General features: G+C 41.3%; 1 protein-coding gene across 1 annotated transcript in view; it reads left to right on the top strand.

Annotated features, from left to right (window-relative positions):
• HS2ST1 (heparan sulfate 2-O-sulfotransferase 1) overlaps nt 1–12,407 on the top strand; it is a 162,985-nt gene extending 150,578 nt beyond the window's left edge. The window contains exon 7 of the mRNA XM_084636706.1: nt 6,183–12,407. Coding sequence (XP_084492832.1) covers nt 6,183–6,409 — 227 coding nt within the window. The 3' untranslated portion in view covers nt 6,410–12,407. The remainder of the gene's footprint in view (nt 1–6,182) is intronic.
• Nucleotides 12,408–15,209: the final 2,802 nt, after the last annotated feature.

Here is a 15,209-nt window from a genome sequence, read left to right as displayed (position 1 = left end):
CTTGCACCTTTTTCTTTCAGATTGATTCCTTAAGGCTATACTTTTTGTTTTTAAGTGATTTATTTTTTAAATGTTGACATATTTAAAGCCAGAAGGATCATTTTAGACAAAAAATATTTAGTAGTATTTCTGGACATTTCCAGAAATACTGTCCCAGGAAAGCAAATCATTATTTAAGGAAAGTCACTGCAGAACAAGCAAATTGCCAGTTCCTTTGCCACAGTGTAATTTTCAGAAATATAACCTTCTGGAAGTGGTGTTAAAATGATTTGTGTGTTTATGTATGTATTATGTATACAGTTATTGCTACACCAACACATGATTATTTCTTCTTCGAGTGCTGGCTCATGTCCATTCTGCGTTAGGTGCACACATGCACCACTGCTGGAGATTTTTCCCTCAGTGGTATCTGTCGGGCTGGCTCTTGTGCTCTCTGATGCTGCGCGCTTATCTGCCAGTATAAGGGGTGCTGCCAGCCCCGCATCCTCTCAGTTCCTTCTTACCACCCATGACTGTTGCTGGAACATCTTTTGCTTTGGCAAGGTGTTTTAGTGGTATTTTCTGTTCAGCTTAGTTTATTAGTCTTCCATTAGTAGTAGTGTAAATAGTGTAAATAATACTAGTGTAGGTAATTAGTCCCCCTCCTTTAGTGTAGAGGGGCTCCCTTTGCCCTTGGAGCTGGGCATGCCCTGGGCCCCAGGCTTCAAACCTTGTGCTTCCTATAGCAAGCCTCTACCGATGAGCGACCCACATTCCAGTTGTCCAAAGCCTCTGGGAAGGGTTCATGTATGAGAGCACAGTCAGATCTGTCGGCACTATAAGCCTCATACGAAGAGACAGGCAACACTGAGGGCTATCCTAACAGAAGCCGCTCTTAGACTAACGTCAGAGCCAAACAGCTCAGTTTCTGCACTGAGCACTTCAGCTTTGCTGTGAAGCACATCTCCGGCACTGCGTGTTTCTTGGCACTGTTCTCCATCTCTGGTACTGAGAAAAAAAACATGAGAAGCAGTGATCTGAGAGAGAACACTCCCCAGTGCTGAGGTAAGGCAAATGGGGAAGGCAGTGGAGTGCGACCCACGCTGGGCCACTTCTCCACCCCGGTCCCATGGCAGCACTGTTGACGCCGCCCTGAGGGCCATTGATTCCGGTGCAAGACCGCCACCACCACTCCGCATATGCCAGGAAGTCCTCACAGTGCCTTCTACCCCAGAGACCTTTGCAGCAGCCAGGGACTTCTCTCTCCCAGTACCACTGACTCCAATGCCCCAACCTCCGGTTCCAATGAACATGAGCAAAAAAGAGCAAGGGGCTCCACGCTCTTTCCCAGTACCAGGGCCCTTGGCATCTTCCAAAGGCAAGCCAGGCCGTGTTTCTTCTGTGAGGTCATCCCCAGTCCGGCACCGGTCCCTAGACTCTCAGCACCAACTAGCAGAAATGAGGGGTACTGCTTCCCTGTGGTCACCTCAGGAGGACATTTCTTCAGTCTGAGGTGGAGCCCTACACGCATCCCAAGAACTGTTGCCGTTATCCATCCTATGTCCCACCAGTCCTACTCAGTGGCGTCGAAGAGTTGGGCTCCTGCATGGCTCTATTCGGCATCGGACCCCGACTCTAGTACCAAGTCCAGTACCAACACACAAGATGTGGGCCCAATGTATGTAATCAGGGCAGAAGAAGAGGAGGAAGCTCCCCCACCGGTATAGGCCTCTTCCTTCCCAAACAAGACCACCTTGACTGAGTTGCTCACTGCATCACCATCTGATGTGGCCCTCCCAGCAGCAAGGTGGTTATGGGTCTGATAAAAGCCCTGTGGCAGACCCCATCTTCTCTTCCTCCCACTTGGATGAAGGCAGAGAAGAATTACTATATGCCAGCCAATTGGTACCAGTACTTATATTCTCATCCTCCTTCTGAGTCCCTAGTCATAACAGCAGCCAATGAGAGGGCCAGACTATCCCCAAACAGAAACACTATCCCCAAACAGAAAGACTTAAACTAGATCTGTTTGGCAGAAAAATTTATTCAACAGGTAGATTGCAACTTTGTATCTTGAACCAGCAAGCCCTGCTGGAGAGGAACGATTATAATATGTGGGATTCTCTGACAAAATTTAAGGATTTGCTGCCTTAGGGCTCCATGCAAGAGTTCTCTGCCTTCTTAGAGGAGGAAAAGAACATAGTCAGAGCCCTACTCCAGGTGACCCTGAACGCAGCTGACGCAGTAGCCAGAACAATGCCTTCCACAGTGGTCATGAGACTAATGCTTGGCTGCAATCCTTGGGGCTACTATAAAAGGTCCAACAGTCAATCCAGGACCTCCCATTCGATGGTACCTCATTGTTTTCGGAGCAAACGGACACAAAGCTTCATGGCCTGAATGACTCCAGAGCTATCCTGTGGTCCCTGGGCCTCTATGCACCGGATCCTTCGAGGAGGCATTTCGGGTCTCAGCAACTTGACCACTTCTCAGCTTCTTGTGCTTTGAGTTCCAGCTCTGGTCCTTGCCTCCCTCAACTGGTAGAAGGAGCCCCCAGCCAACTATGGCGGGCATTCCCTTTGTCATCCCCCAATAAGATGACGACACCAAGTGTGAAAAATCGGGACAGGGGCCGGGGGGTAATAGAAGCCTATATAAGAAAAAGACCCAAAAATTGGGACTGTCCCTATAAAATCGGGACATCTGGTCACCCTATCCCCCAGCCATCAGTATCCCTAATTTCGGATGCTTCCGATCTAGGTTGGGAGCCCATTTCAACCGCCTAAGACCACCGGGTCAGTGGACCCATGAAGAGCTCTCCCTACACATAAATGTCAGAGAGCTCAGAGTGGTATGCTTAGCTTGCCAAGTGTTTCTTCCCCAGATCACAGGCAAAGTAGTATGAGTACTTATGGACAACCCTGCAGCCAGGTTGTACATCAACAAGCAGGGAGGAGCATGCTCCTGGGCCCTGTGTCAGGAGGCCGTCCATCTATGGGACTTCTGCATGCAGCACTCCATTCACCTTGAGGCTATCCATCTTCTGGGAGCTCAGAAGGCCCTGGCAGATCACCTCAGCTGATCTTTCTCCTCTCACCAGGTCACTCCCAGGCCACCAGGTTCATCTTCCAAAGGTGGGGATCTCCCCAGATAGATCTGTTTCCAACCAGGCAGAACAAGAAATACCATCAGTTTTGCTCGCTTCACGGTCATAGCCCGGACTCCCTTTCAAATGTCTTCCTGCTTCCGTGGACAGATCTCCTATTTTATGAATTTTCTCCAGTTCCTTTTGTACACAAGGTCCTTCTGAAAATCAAGCAGGACAAGTCGAGCATTATTCTAATAGCCCTGGTATGGCCATGCCAACACTGATTCAGTACACTGCTAGACTTGTCAGTAACGCAACTAATCTCACAAGATCCAGGGCTGTTTACTCCACCCAAACCTCGGAGCCCTTCACCTGATCTTGTGGAAGCTCCATGGTTGCGCCTGGAGGAACAAGCCTGTTCAGAACAAGTCCGCTAGGTCTTGCTAGGTAGTAAGAAGCCATCTACTAGGGCTACCTACATGTCCAAGTGGAAGCGTTTTTCAAAATTGTTTTCTTAACGAGGTCTATCTCCAACTCACTCAGTCTTCCCTTCAATCTATACTGGAATACCTGCTCCACCTAAAACAGCAAGGTCTTGGCCGTTGCATCTATCATAGTAGACCCAGCAGCAATCTCAGCCTTCCAGCTGCCAGTGAGTGGTAGGTCAGTTTTCTTGCACAAGATGTCCATCTGCTCTCTTAAAGGGTTAGAGAGACTTTACCCTCAAATTTGTGAGTCGATTTCCCTGTGGGATTTAAACCTGGTCCTGTCAAGACTCATAGGCCCTCCCTTTGAGCCGCTAGCATCGTGCCCTCTGCTGTTTCTCTCCTGGAAGGTTGCCTTCATGATAGTGATTACCTCAGCCAGAAGCATCTCAGAAATCAAGGCCGTTGCATCAGAACCACTATACACTGTGTTAATCAAGGACCAGGTTCAACTGGGCCCCCACCTAGCATTCCTGCCAAAAATGGTTTTTCAGTTCCATAGTAACCAGCCCATTTTCCTGCCAGTTTTCTACCTGAAACCACACAGGAATTCAGAAGAATGGCAGCTTCACTCATTGGATGTCAGATGTGCCCTAGCCTTCTACATTGAGAGGACTAAACCATTCTGTAGATGTATGCAACTCTTTGTGGCAGTAGAAGAGAGGATGAAAGTCCTGTCAGTTTCAGCCCAGAGAATCTCATCTTGGATAATCTCCTGTATTCAGGCGTGCTATGAGCAGGCCGATATTCCACCTCCTGCTATCTTGACTACTCATTCGACAAGAGCTCAGGGCTCATTAGCGGCATTTCTGGCCCAGGTCCTGATTCAAGTGCATACCTTCCCACTATGCCATCACCCAGCAGGATGGAGGTGATGCCAGATTTGGGAGAGCAGTGATTACAATCAGCATGCCCATGAACTCCAAGCCTACCTCCTTGAGTACTGCTTGTCAGTCACCTAATGTGGAATGGACATGAGCAAGCACTCAAAGAAGAAAATCGGTTACTAACTTTCCCATAACTACTGTTCTTTGAGATATGTTGCTCATGTCCATTCCACAACCTACCCTCCTTCCTCTCTGTCAGAGTTAGCCGGCAAGAAGGAACTGAGAGGGTGCGGGGCCGATGACACTCCTTATACTAGTGCAGAAATGTGTGGCACCAAAGGGTGCTAGAGCCAACCTGATGGATACCATTGAGAGAAAAATCTCTGGCAACGGTGCACGCACGCCTAATGTGGAATGGACATAAGCAACACATCTCGAAGAACAAGACTTACAGAAAGGTTAGTAGCCGTTTTTTATTACTTCTACTGTTGTAGCACCCACGGGGCGAGCACTTTCCAAACCAAGATGAAGAAATATTCACTGCTCCAAAGAGCATAACGTTTGATTATACTAAATCTAAATCCCCTTCTTGCAGGCATAGAGAATGCCCAGTTTACCTGTGTCTGAAGGTACCTGTACATTTGGAGGCCCATAAAGTCTCAATGGGTATGTCTACACTGTGTTTTAAAACCCGTGGCAGCAAGTCTCAGAGTCCAGGTCTACAGACTCGGGCTTGTGCTTGGGTGCTAAAAACAGCTGAATAGATGCTTCAGCTGGAGCTCAGGCTTTGAAGCCCACCCTTTTCCCCAGGCTTCAGAGCCTGAGCTACATCCTGAACCCAAGTGTCTACTCAGCTGGGACTTGCTGCTTTAGGTTGTAAAGCGCAGTGCAGGCATACCCCATGAGACTTGCAGCCTCCCAGTCTATTTCAAATTGGACATCTTGCTGCTGAGTTTTGGTTTGTTTTTAGCATGATCCTACCTATTTTGCTCTGATGTCTTACCTTTGCAAGGGCTTGTTGTCCCCATCCTGCATCAGATTGTTTGGGCTATGGACATACAGATCCATGTTTCTCCTCTTCTTCGGTTATCATAGACTGCTGCCATTGGAAATAGCTGAACCCTCTCTAGGTAGCTGCTGGTGCCTCAGTTGGCCCTGCTGCATGTGATGAGGTAGGACTCTGGGCAGGACTTCTGCCTCTGAACAGGAAGAGGGACAAGATTATTGTTTAGAAGCCCCTAAATATGCAAAATTAACATTTTATATGTAGTTTTTAATCATTCAACTATCGCTCTTATGAAGAGTGATCATCAGTATTAAAGTTAGTAAAGCTGCACCTTAAACAAAGCATGTTCTCTGAACCAGCTTTCCTGGTAGTAGATGCTTCTGGCTTTGAATTTTCTTAATTTCTTAGTATTTAGTATCCATAGTAATTTCCAAGTAGATATTAATCAAGTTTGAAATAAAGATCTTACAGGCTGATTATACAGTTCACTAAGTGACCATTTCCTGTTTGGAGCTTTAATAACTGAGTCCGTTGCATAGAGTGAGGAGCGGGTTCTCTTGAGAAAACACTAATGCAAAACGCATTAATGCTTAGTGGCAAAGGTTTCAATTTACCAGTTCCACATGGTTATATTAATAAATTTGGGTTTAAGTTCTATCAACTTTTATACAGTTTATCAACATGTTGATTGAAGAAACTGTGCAAATAAAACAACCGTAGTCTGTATGGTACAATTCTGGAATTATTTAAACTTGTAAGTGCAAGTGGAGTTATAACTGTTTTCATTTTCCATTTAGGAAAAAAGTCTCATCTTAGGAAAACAACAGAGAAAAAGCTCCCAACAAAAGAAACCATTGCCAAGCTGCAGCAGTCGGAAATTTGGAAAATGGAGAATGAGTTCTATGAATTTGCACTGGAGCAATTTCAGTTTGTCAGAGCACATGCAGTTCGGGAAAAAGATGGAGAATTGTATATTCTGGCGCAAAACTTTTTCTATGAAAAGATTTACCCTAAGTCGAACTAAGAACAAGGTTTACTGTTAGATTAATGGACTAAACCTTTGGTCACTTTGTCATCTTAGTTCCCAGCCCTGGAAAATAGATTGCTGGTATTTCTTTCTAGAGCTGAGGAAAGTGGGCTGTGGATCACACCAAAGGTGTTGGATACTTGACTTAAGCTTCAGTTCTTTTATCTAACTAATAGTTTCAGTGGGAGTTACTACCCTTTCCCTGAAGAAACCTACATTTTCCTTTACAGATATTAACCACACAGAGGTTCTAGTTGGAAATATAAACAAAAAATGCTTCTATTTATGCTGCTGTTGATTCTCAGAGCAATTTATTTTCATTTAAACTTCTGCAAACAAGAACTCATTTGTTTTCCCAGCTTCTACATGGAGATTTTGGTTGTATACAATTATGAATAGTGTTAATAACTGGTTGACATCTGTGCTTTGTTTTTGTGAGTCACGTTACATGATCTTCATTGGAATGGTTAATCGTGTTCTGCTAAGAAATGCTGCTGCTGGATTTGCCCATATATATAAATGTGGTTTTATTAAAAAGAAAAGTTATAACTAATCATTAGTGTTTTAAAAAAATAATTTCCATATTAATATTGTAAAAAGAGAATCAAGCCAGTATTTCCTTTTCCTCCCTCTCCCCAACTGCCAGCTGAAGTTGGGAAAATTCTGCAAAAAAAGTTGGCATTGCCTGCAGTTCTAATGAATGCTTATACATCAATATAAAAAAAACCCTGTAAATTCAGTATCAAGTTGATCCATGGATTCTTTGTAATGACTGTAAACTGAGATAGTGATGAATCCATATTATGACTCCATTAGTGAGCTGTGGTATGGTTTGGGTTTTCCTACTTCTTCTATACTTTTACCTGTAGAATATTTTTACTAAGGTGCTTTATAATGTGTTTTAAAGCATTGCATTTACAAAAGGAGTAAAATGCTGTAAATACTGCATATTTTATGTATTTGGACCAAAAGGTTACAAGTAATTAGCTGAAAGTGGTTTTTGCACCAGCTTTGTTACATGTGGAGTAAAAAACATCTCATCTGCTGTTCTGCTTCCTACTTTAGTTAACTGTTGGACATCACTGAAATGCACTTCAATGACCTCTACAACTTTACTAACACAGCACATTGTCCAGAAGTTCTCTTTACCTAAAATTAGTCTGTATCTTTTTATAACACTTGAAAGAGGAAAAAGAAAATCAAATGTGTGATTGAGAGAGATGTTGAACTTGACATAAATGTGTTTATGTAACTGCCTTATGTTGCTATTGTAAACTTGTATGATTTGCTGTTATTAGCAGCTTGAAACACCTGGTAGATTAAGTATAGTTGAGATTAGTGAACAGATGTTTGGGTACTGGGGACACTGTGTTTTAACAAACTGCAGTGAATACCTACAAAGAACGTATAACTTTTTAAAAAATCACAGTAATTACCCCTTTTTTCACCTTCAGTTTATAAAAATTAGTTTCCCTGGGGTGGAGGGAGGAGATAATGTGACATATATCTGAATTCCTACGGATGGTGCTTAAAGCAATATTATAAAGTTATTAAGATGGAGTTTCTTTAATGCATTTATTTTTTGTAATATGAAAATGATTGGGAGTTGAAAATCATGTGTACATTGGATGTTTGCTGCCAAAAAGGTTAATTGAAAAGATTAATTGAGACACTATCCAGTATTTAATTGTTAAATTTGCTTTACTATCCCTTGGACCTTCCTCTTTTGAGATTTTAAAAAAAAAAAACACTTTCTCAAATAACTGTTCTCCCCAATTAAGTACTGGTGGATCTTTCTTTCTGATTACTGATTTATGTAGCATGCACCAGACAGGATTTTGCTTGATACCTTTCCTGTGTATCAGCTTCATTAATGATGCCAACACATCACTGGGGAACAGGATTTGCTACTCGATTTATGTTTCTTCTAGTAGCTGGTTGTCTAGCTGGACAAGAAGTACTGAAGTACTGGAGAGTTGTCATAGAGTGGCTATTGCAATTCTGAAATTTTCTGTTAGACTGGTAAATTTTGGAAATACAATGGATATTTATCCTTTTAAAAAAAGAACATTTTTAGGGCAGATCACATTTTGTCTCTTTTCCATATAATTTGGATTTATTTGCTTAAAGCACCTTATTTTCTTGATCCTTTTGTAAAATTTTCAGAATAATATCTCTGAACAAAGATACGAAGTGAAAACATAGTACCCAACTAGCTAACGAAATAGGGCATTTAAACATACAAACAAGTGCCCTAGTTTGAGAAGAAAACTATGGGTGAAATCCGGGCCCGGGTGAAATCAGTAGAAGTTTTGCCAGGATATAATCCTATAAATACAGTTTTTGAACTTCTGCTCCTCTTCTGCCAAGATTTAAATTTAGAAAAATGAATGAAATAGTCATCTTAAAAATATATTAAAAATCTTTGCATTTTGAAGGAGACATTTATCTTTTGTAGTTCACATCATGGAAAAAATCTTTATTTCCTCAGATAATATCAACTCCCGTCCTCTCCTTGCTGTGAATTGATAAAATTGAGAGTGGTGATACAGAAATAGGCATCTCTTTAGAAACTTACTAATTGAAAAATATTTAAACATATTACATGTTGGGGTGGAGGAGGAATCAAGATTGTGGCTACTTTTATATCATATTAATTCATTCAGAGAGTATTTTAAAATCTTTTGACCTCAAAGAGTCAAACTTCTGCTTCTCAAGGGGATAATCAACTTTACACATTTTTAATAACCTACTCTATTCTTGTACTCTGTAATTCTCCAAATCACTGGTTGTTAAAAGTAATTTACAGTATATAAGTGAGAATTTGTCTCAATACTTTTCCCCTAATGAGTCCAGTCAAATTTAGGGACTTGCAGATTGTATGATCATTGCACTTGATTATGCAGCCTTTTGCATGCACATAGAGTCATAGAATCATAGAATATCAGGGTTGGAAGGGACCCCAGAAGGTCATCTAGTCCAACCCCCTGCTCGAAGCAGGACCAATTCCCAGTTAAATCATCAAACATCACATCTGACATTGAAGTCAATGGGGGCTGTATGCAGAAGTAGCAGGAAGAGATTTGCATTATGGGAGCAATTTGGGGTGAAATTCTGGCCCATTTAAAGTCAATGGGAGCTCTACCATTGACTTGAATGTTGCCAGGATTTCACCCTTTATGTCCATGCACAATATTTAAAATATTTTAGGAAATGGAAGCCACAAAATCAATGCTGTGTACAGTGCGTGAATTTATGTTCAAATATTCCGTTTATTAATTATACACAGATCATGGATTCCTGTTAGATTATTTAAAACAGGAATCACAGTTTATACTTTTAGAATGTAGCAAAGGGGAAGCAGTCCGCCTGGGAGTTTTGGAATGCTTTTTCTAGATGTTCCATGCTTCTGCGTTCCAGTAGTACACATTTGCCTATTATAACCTTACATTAATGATGTTTACGTCAAGGGAGGTCCAATTGCTATTATGTTTTTGCATCAATTTCACTGGTATTGAAAAGGTATGTATAGAAAGAGATGTTTGTGATGCTGTCTAAACTATGCTGCTTAGGCAGACAGATGAAAAACCTGTTTCAAAGTGCACTGCCAGTGTAGCTCTTTAAAAGTGGAGCTTATTTTATGACTACTGGAGATCAGACTTGCAGAAATTGTAATGGGTGACTAGTTGTCGGGATATATTCTGTACTTTAAGCCCATGCAGCTATGTAACCCTTGCAGCACTATTTATAAATTGAGCCCTCTTTGTGAAGACTTTGATAGCACATAATTATAAATGTGTTTAGACACTCATACTGTCTAATACCTAGATCAGCAATTTTCTGTAGCTTCTGTATTAAGAGAGTTAGGTTTGTGAGCATCTCTAAAGCAGTACTGAATGTAACTTTGAGAAACATGGATTGTGCCTCATGACTTTTACTTTTTAACTACACACACACACACAGCTAAATAGTGCCTTTTTTCCTCACAATCCATGTTGAAGATGCTCACTCCTGCTCTTTTTCCCTCTCTCTCCGTATATTGATTCATTCGTGCAATATTATCCCGGTGTGAAACCATTTTGTCACATTTGTTTGAGAGGTAATCGCTCAGTTTTCCTCGCTATCATGCCAGCTTCTGTTGTTGAAGTGTTGATTACTGATGCAAATGCTATAAAATAAAACACCCAGTGGGAAGGGGAAAAAAAAGTCCAGTGTCCTGTCTTAATATTTTTCATGTAGCGTTCGCACTGATACTTTTCTAGCAGGCATCAATATACATTATAATGAACTTCACTTACAGCCATTGTTGCTGGAGCAGTTTCCATTGTGGTTGATCTATAATAGTTTTTATAACTTGTTCGTGGGATTATTTTATTAAAACTGCTGTGAGTAAACTGAAATGTATAGCCCTGTATCACCTGCAGTGGAATCTCTGATTGGAAATTAATAAACTGCATATAGGGTGTATGTTATAATGGAAGTGTCAGTGGAAAGAAGCTCTGTGTAATAAAAATATTAAGTTTTGAAAGAACGAAATAGGTTGACATTTAAGCAATGGGCTGAAATGCACATGCCTCTCACCATAAGGAGAGCATGAGAGAACATGTGTGAGAGATGGTGGTCACATTGCTTAATGCTTTGCTGGAAGGTGCTCAGATACAATGGGGATGAGTGTAGTATATACAATCGAAATGTAGTGTTGGCAGCTGCAAATGCAAATCTGTTCAAATGAGAAGATGTCTCATGAGCACTCTATCCAGTGCTACAATGTAGGACTTACTAAATGTGTATTATAAACACTTCTAGCCCCTCTGCTCCATGAAGCAGCGTCTCAAGTAGCTGAATAGTCAGTCAACTGACCCAGCTTTGATTACTTAATAGGATAGTGCTTAAATATTTAGCCAGAGCACTACTAGTTGAGAACCAAGTGTCACATAGCGTTTCAGCCCTTTAAGATTTGTGCTACTTCCCACTGAGGAGTCTACTGAAGGTTCATTATGTCTCTTGCATTGATGAGTAGACTTCTTCCCCAATTCCCCCCCATATATGTGTGTGTGTATGGATATAAATAGATAAAATCCAGAATTAAAACTGATCTTTGTTACCCTTGCAGGTGCAATTGTTGCATACAGACTTCTGCCTTTTATCAGTCAATGGGAAGTTGAGAGAGAGAGAGACACACACACACTGTGGCCTGTAAAAGGATGCAAGTTCATCCTCTAAAGGCATCTTTTCCGGAACCAAACGATGTAGTAATGGAAATAACTATTGCCCAAAAAGAGGCGCATAGCTCACTACATAGTATATTAGTAATTAATGTGAGCTCTACTGTAAAAGAGAAAATATCACAATAATATATCAACGTATTAATTGCCTAAGCAATCTTATAAAATTAATGCTGCCATTCTATGGATAATTTAATCTCTTGAATTGGAATTAATTGGGAAGATGGTGCTAAATTTTTCCACTTCTTGCTTTTTCATTTTACTTTTATTAATCCGTTAACCTGTCTAAATCTTAGTTGAATTTAGTATAAATTTCCTTATTGCTTAATAAAATATAAGCTGCTAGTGAATCTCAAAGCAGTGTCCAGATGTTTTCTTCAAGTACGAGTCCCCCGCTATGACCTCTCTCCCTGCTTCATTACCACATAGCACAGATGTGGTAACTTGCAATAAGAGCTAATTTAAAGGACCAATAATAGTCTTTATTAAAAAAAAATCTCCACAAAGAACACCTGTGGCTTAAAAATGAAGGCTTAAAGACCTTTCACCTTCTCATAGTGACCCACTGTATCCCCCATACAAATGAAAAATACTGTGGTAAATATACTCTGTCCATTTTCTAGACACTTACAAGATTTATTCTGGATAATACACTCTTGGGCTTGCTGCACACTCGAGCATTAACTTTTTATAATAAGAATAGATATAAATATGGCTGCATGAGGAATGACCCACACGTCTCAGTAACTATAATAAAAGTTTCAAGCCAAATAGAGTAATATATATATATATATATATATCTTAAAATAGTAGTACTAAGCTTGGGAATTGTGGCTGTAGTTTGTATGGATCATATTTCTTTGATATTTAAGAAATATTTGATGTGCATGTATTTGAGTCATAGACTGCTCAAACACCCTTTATATGTATTGCAACATCCTGCAATTTGATATGAATTTGTCCTCTGAGTTAAAATGATGTTTCTTGATCGTGGTTCTTATTTCTAATGCTGATATCAATTTTAAATAATAAAGGAAAAAAACACTTTCCTATGTTGGGAACAAAACAGAATTCATTGTTTATTTTTTGTAAGTCCAGGAAGTCTCAAATGTTGCAAATTTGGTACAGAAGTTCCTATGCTCTAACTTAAGCAGAATTTTTGAGCCTGATGCAGCAATTACTGAGTGAAATTTCATGGCCTATGTTATGCAAGAGAGTCAGAGAAGATGATCATACTTGTCCTTCCTAGCCTTAAAAACTATAAATTTATCTTGATAAACATTAGTTGAGTCTGTTGGCACAAAGTATTAGTCTTTTGTTTCCTTTATTTAGAATAAAATTTAAAATGATGGATGGCTCAGATGACTGACACACTTATTAAGTTATTGCCCAGCTTGGTCAGGACTGTCACAACGTACCCAATATTGGGTGGGGAAGTGAAAGAGAATGCAACTTCAGTTACGTAATCTAGTTCAGGGTGTAACACAAAATATGTGGTCTTGTGTGAAGCCAATATACAATGAACACAGATAAAGTGCAAGCAAAGAGATAAGTCTCTCTTGGGGTTGCCTTTGAGATCTTATCCATTCAGGAGTATGTTGGAATAGCTTCTGAGAGCCTATCCCCTCTCAGTAGCATCAAGACTTTTATCCACTTGGTTCCCAAGAACTTAGCTCAACTTTGAACTCACTAAGGTTTCTGTATTGACATACAGTTAAAGCTCACTCCAAGCCCTGCTCTTTCTATCAGATCACTGTTTCCTACATGTACTTTTTCTGGATTTTGCAGTATAGCATGGAATTCCGTAGGCATGCAAATGGCCAAATCTACTCTCACCAGATCACATGGTAACTGGGTGAAATCACCAAAATACTATGCTTTGGATCAGATGGACTTTATGGAAAGAGTGACATTCCAGCACTAAATTTTTCAAGTCTCTCATACATTTTTTCCTTTGTCAGCAATTCTTACAACATCTTTCTCTATTTTATCAAGACTTCAGTGGGACTGCATGTTTGAACATCTGTTGTCGAATACTACACAGGCTCCCCTTATAATATTGCATCATGTTCAAGACCTCGGTCCTTGTCTTCAGAGCTTTCAGTGATCTGGGCCAGCTGTACCTAAAAGCTCTCCTCATGCTGTGGGGCCAGCCATGCTTCTCTGGCACAATGGAATTCTCAGCCACAAAGTGTACAGATAATTTTCCAGGAGACAGAGCAATATTTGTTCCTGTGGCAGTTTGCTCCATAGTCTTGGATTAGCTGCTAAGAAGGACCACAAACCTCACTACTTTCCATTCCAAGCACAAAGCACATTTCTTCAACTTTCTCTGCTAGTAAATGTGCATAACATGTTATACATAAATAGAAATTTAATTTGGTTTTAAATCTGCATGTAATTTCCACTCTGGGTAGCTACATCACTTTATACCTCCCTGGGAGGCACTTATAAGAGTGATGGGCATGGTGGAAGAATCTAATTAGGATAGAATACAGGTCGCAGAACTGGGCCTCAACTGAGCTCTAGTGGAGGTTTATGGGGTCTGAGTGTCTACACGGCCCATGACACCAAGCCTCCTATCCTGGATTGACAGACTTGGACTAGCGGGGGTCATGCTAGTGCTCTAAAAATAACTTTGTAGAAGTGCTTTGAAGTTGCGGATCGGGCTCTGAACCCTCCCCCGATGTCAGAGCCTGAACTGTAACTGCAAAATGCTGTCTAGACATTAATTTTTAGAGCATTAGCATGAGCCCTGTTTAACCAAGTCTATTGACCTGGGCTGAAAGAGCCTCCTGTTTCAGGCTGTTTACACATACCCATAGAATCATAGAATATCAGGGTTGGAAGGGACCTCAGGAGGTCATCTAGTCCAACCCCCTGCTCAAAGCAGGACCAATCCCCAATTAAATCATCCCATCCAGGGCTTTGTCAAGCCTGACCTTAAAAACTTCTAAGGAAGGAGATTCCACCACCTTCCTAGGTAACGCATTCCAGTGTTTCACCACCCTCCTAGTGAAAAAGTTTTTCCTAATATCCAACCTAACCCCCCCCCCCACTGCAACTTTAGACCATTACTCCTCGTTCTGTCATCTGCTACCACTGAGAACAGTCTAGATCCATCCTCTTTGGAACCCCCTTTCAGGTAGTTGAAAGCAGCTATCAAATCCCCCCTCATTCTTCTATTCCGCAGACTAAACAATCCCAGTTCCCTCAGCCTCTCCTCATAAGTCATGTGTTCCAGTCCCCTAATCATTTTTGTTGCCCTCCGCTGGACTCTTTCCAATTTTTCCACATCCTTCTTGTAGTGTGGGGCCCAAAACTGGACACACTACTCCAGATGAGGCCTCACCAATGTCGAATAGAGGGGAACGATCACAACCCTCGATCTGCTGGCAATGCCCCTACTTATACATCCCAAAATGCCATTGGCCTTCTTGGCAACAAGGGCACGCTGTTGACTCATATCCAGCTTCTCGTCCACTGTAACCTCTAGGTCCTTTTCTGCAGAACTGCTGCCGAGCCATTCGGTCTCTAGTCTGTAGCGGGGCATGGGATTCTTCTGTCCTCAG

Source organism: Lepidochelys olivacea (assembly GCF_965140295.1).
Source record: "Lepidochelys olivacea isolate rLepOli2 genome assembly, chromosome: 8".
Classification (NCBI taxonomy): Eukaryota; Metazoa; Chordata; order Testudines; family Cheloniidae; genus Lepidochelys; species Lepidochelys olivacea.
Note: the sequence above shows the minus strand (reverse complement) of the source record. Positions and strands in the feature narration are given on the sequence as shown.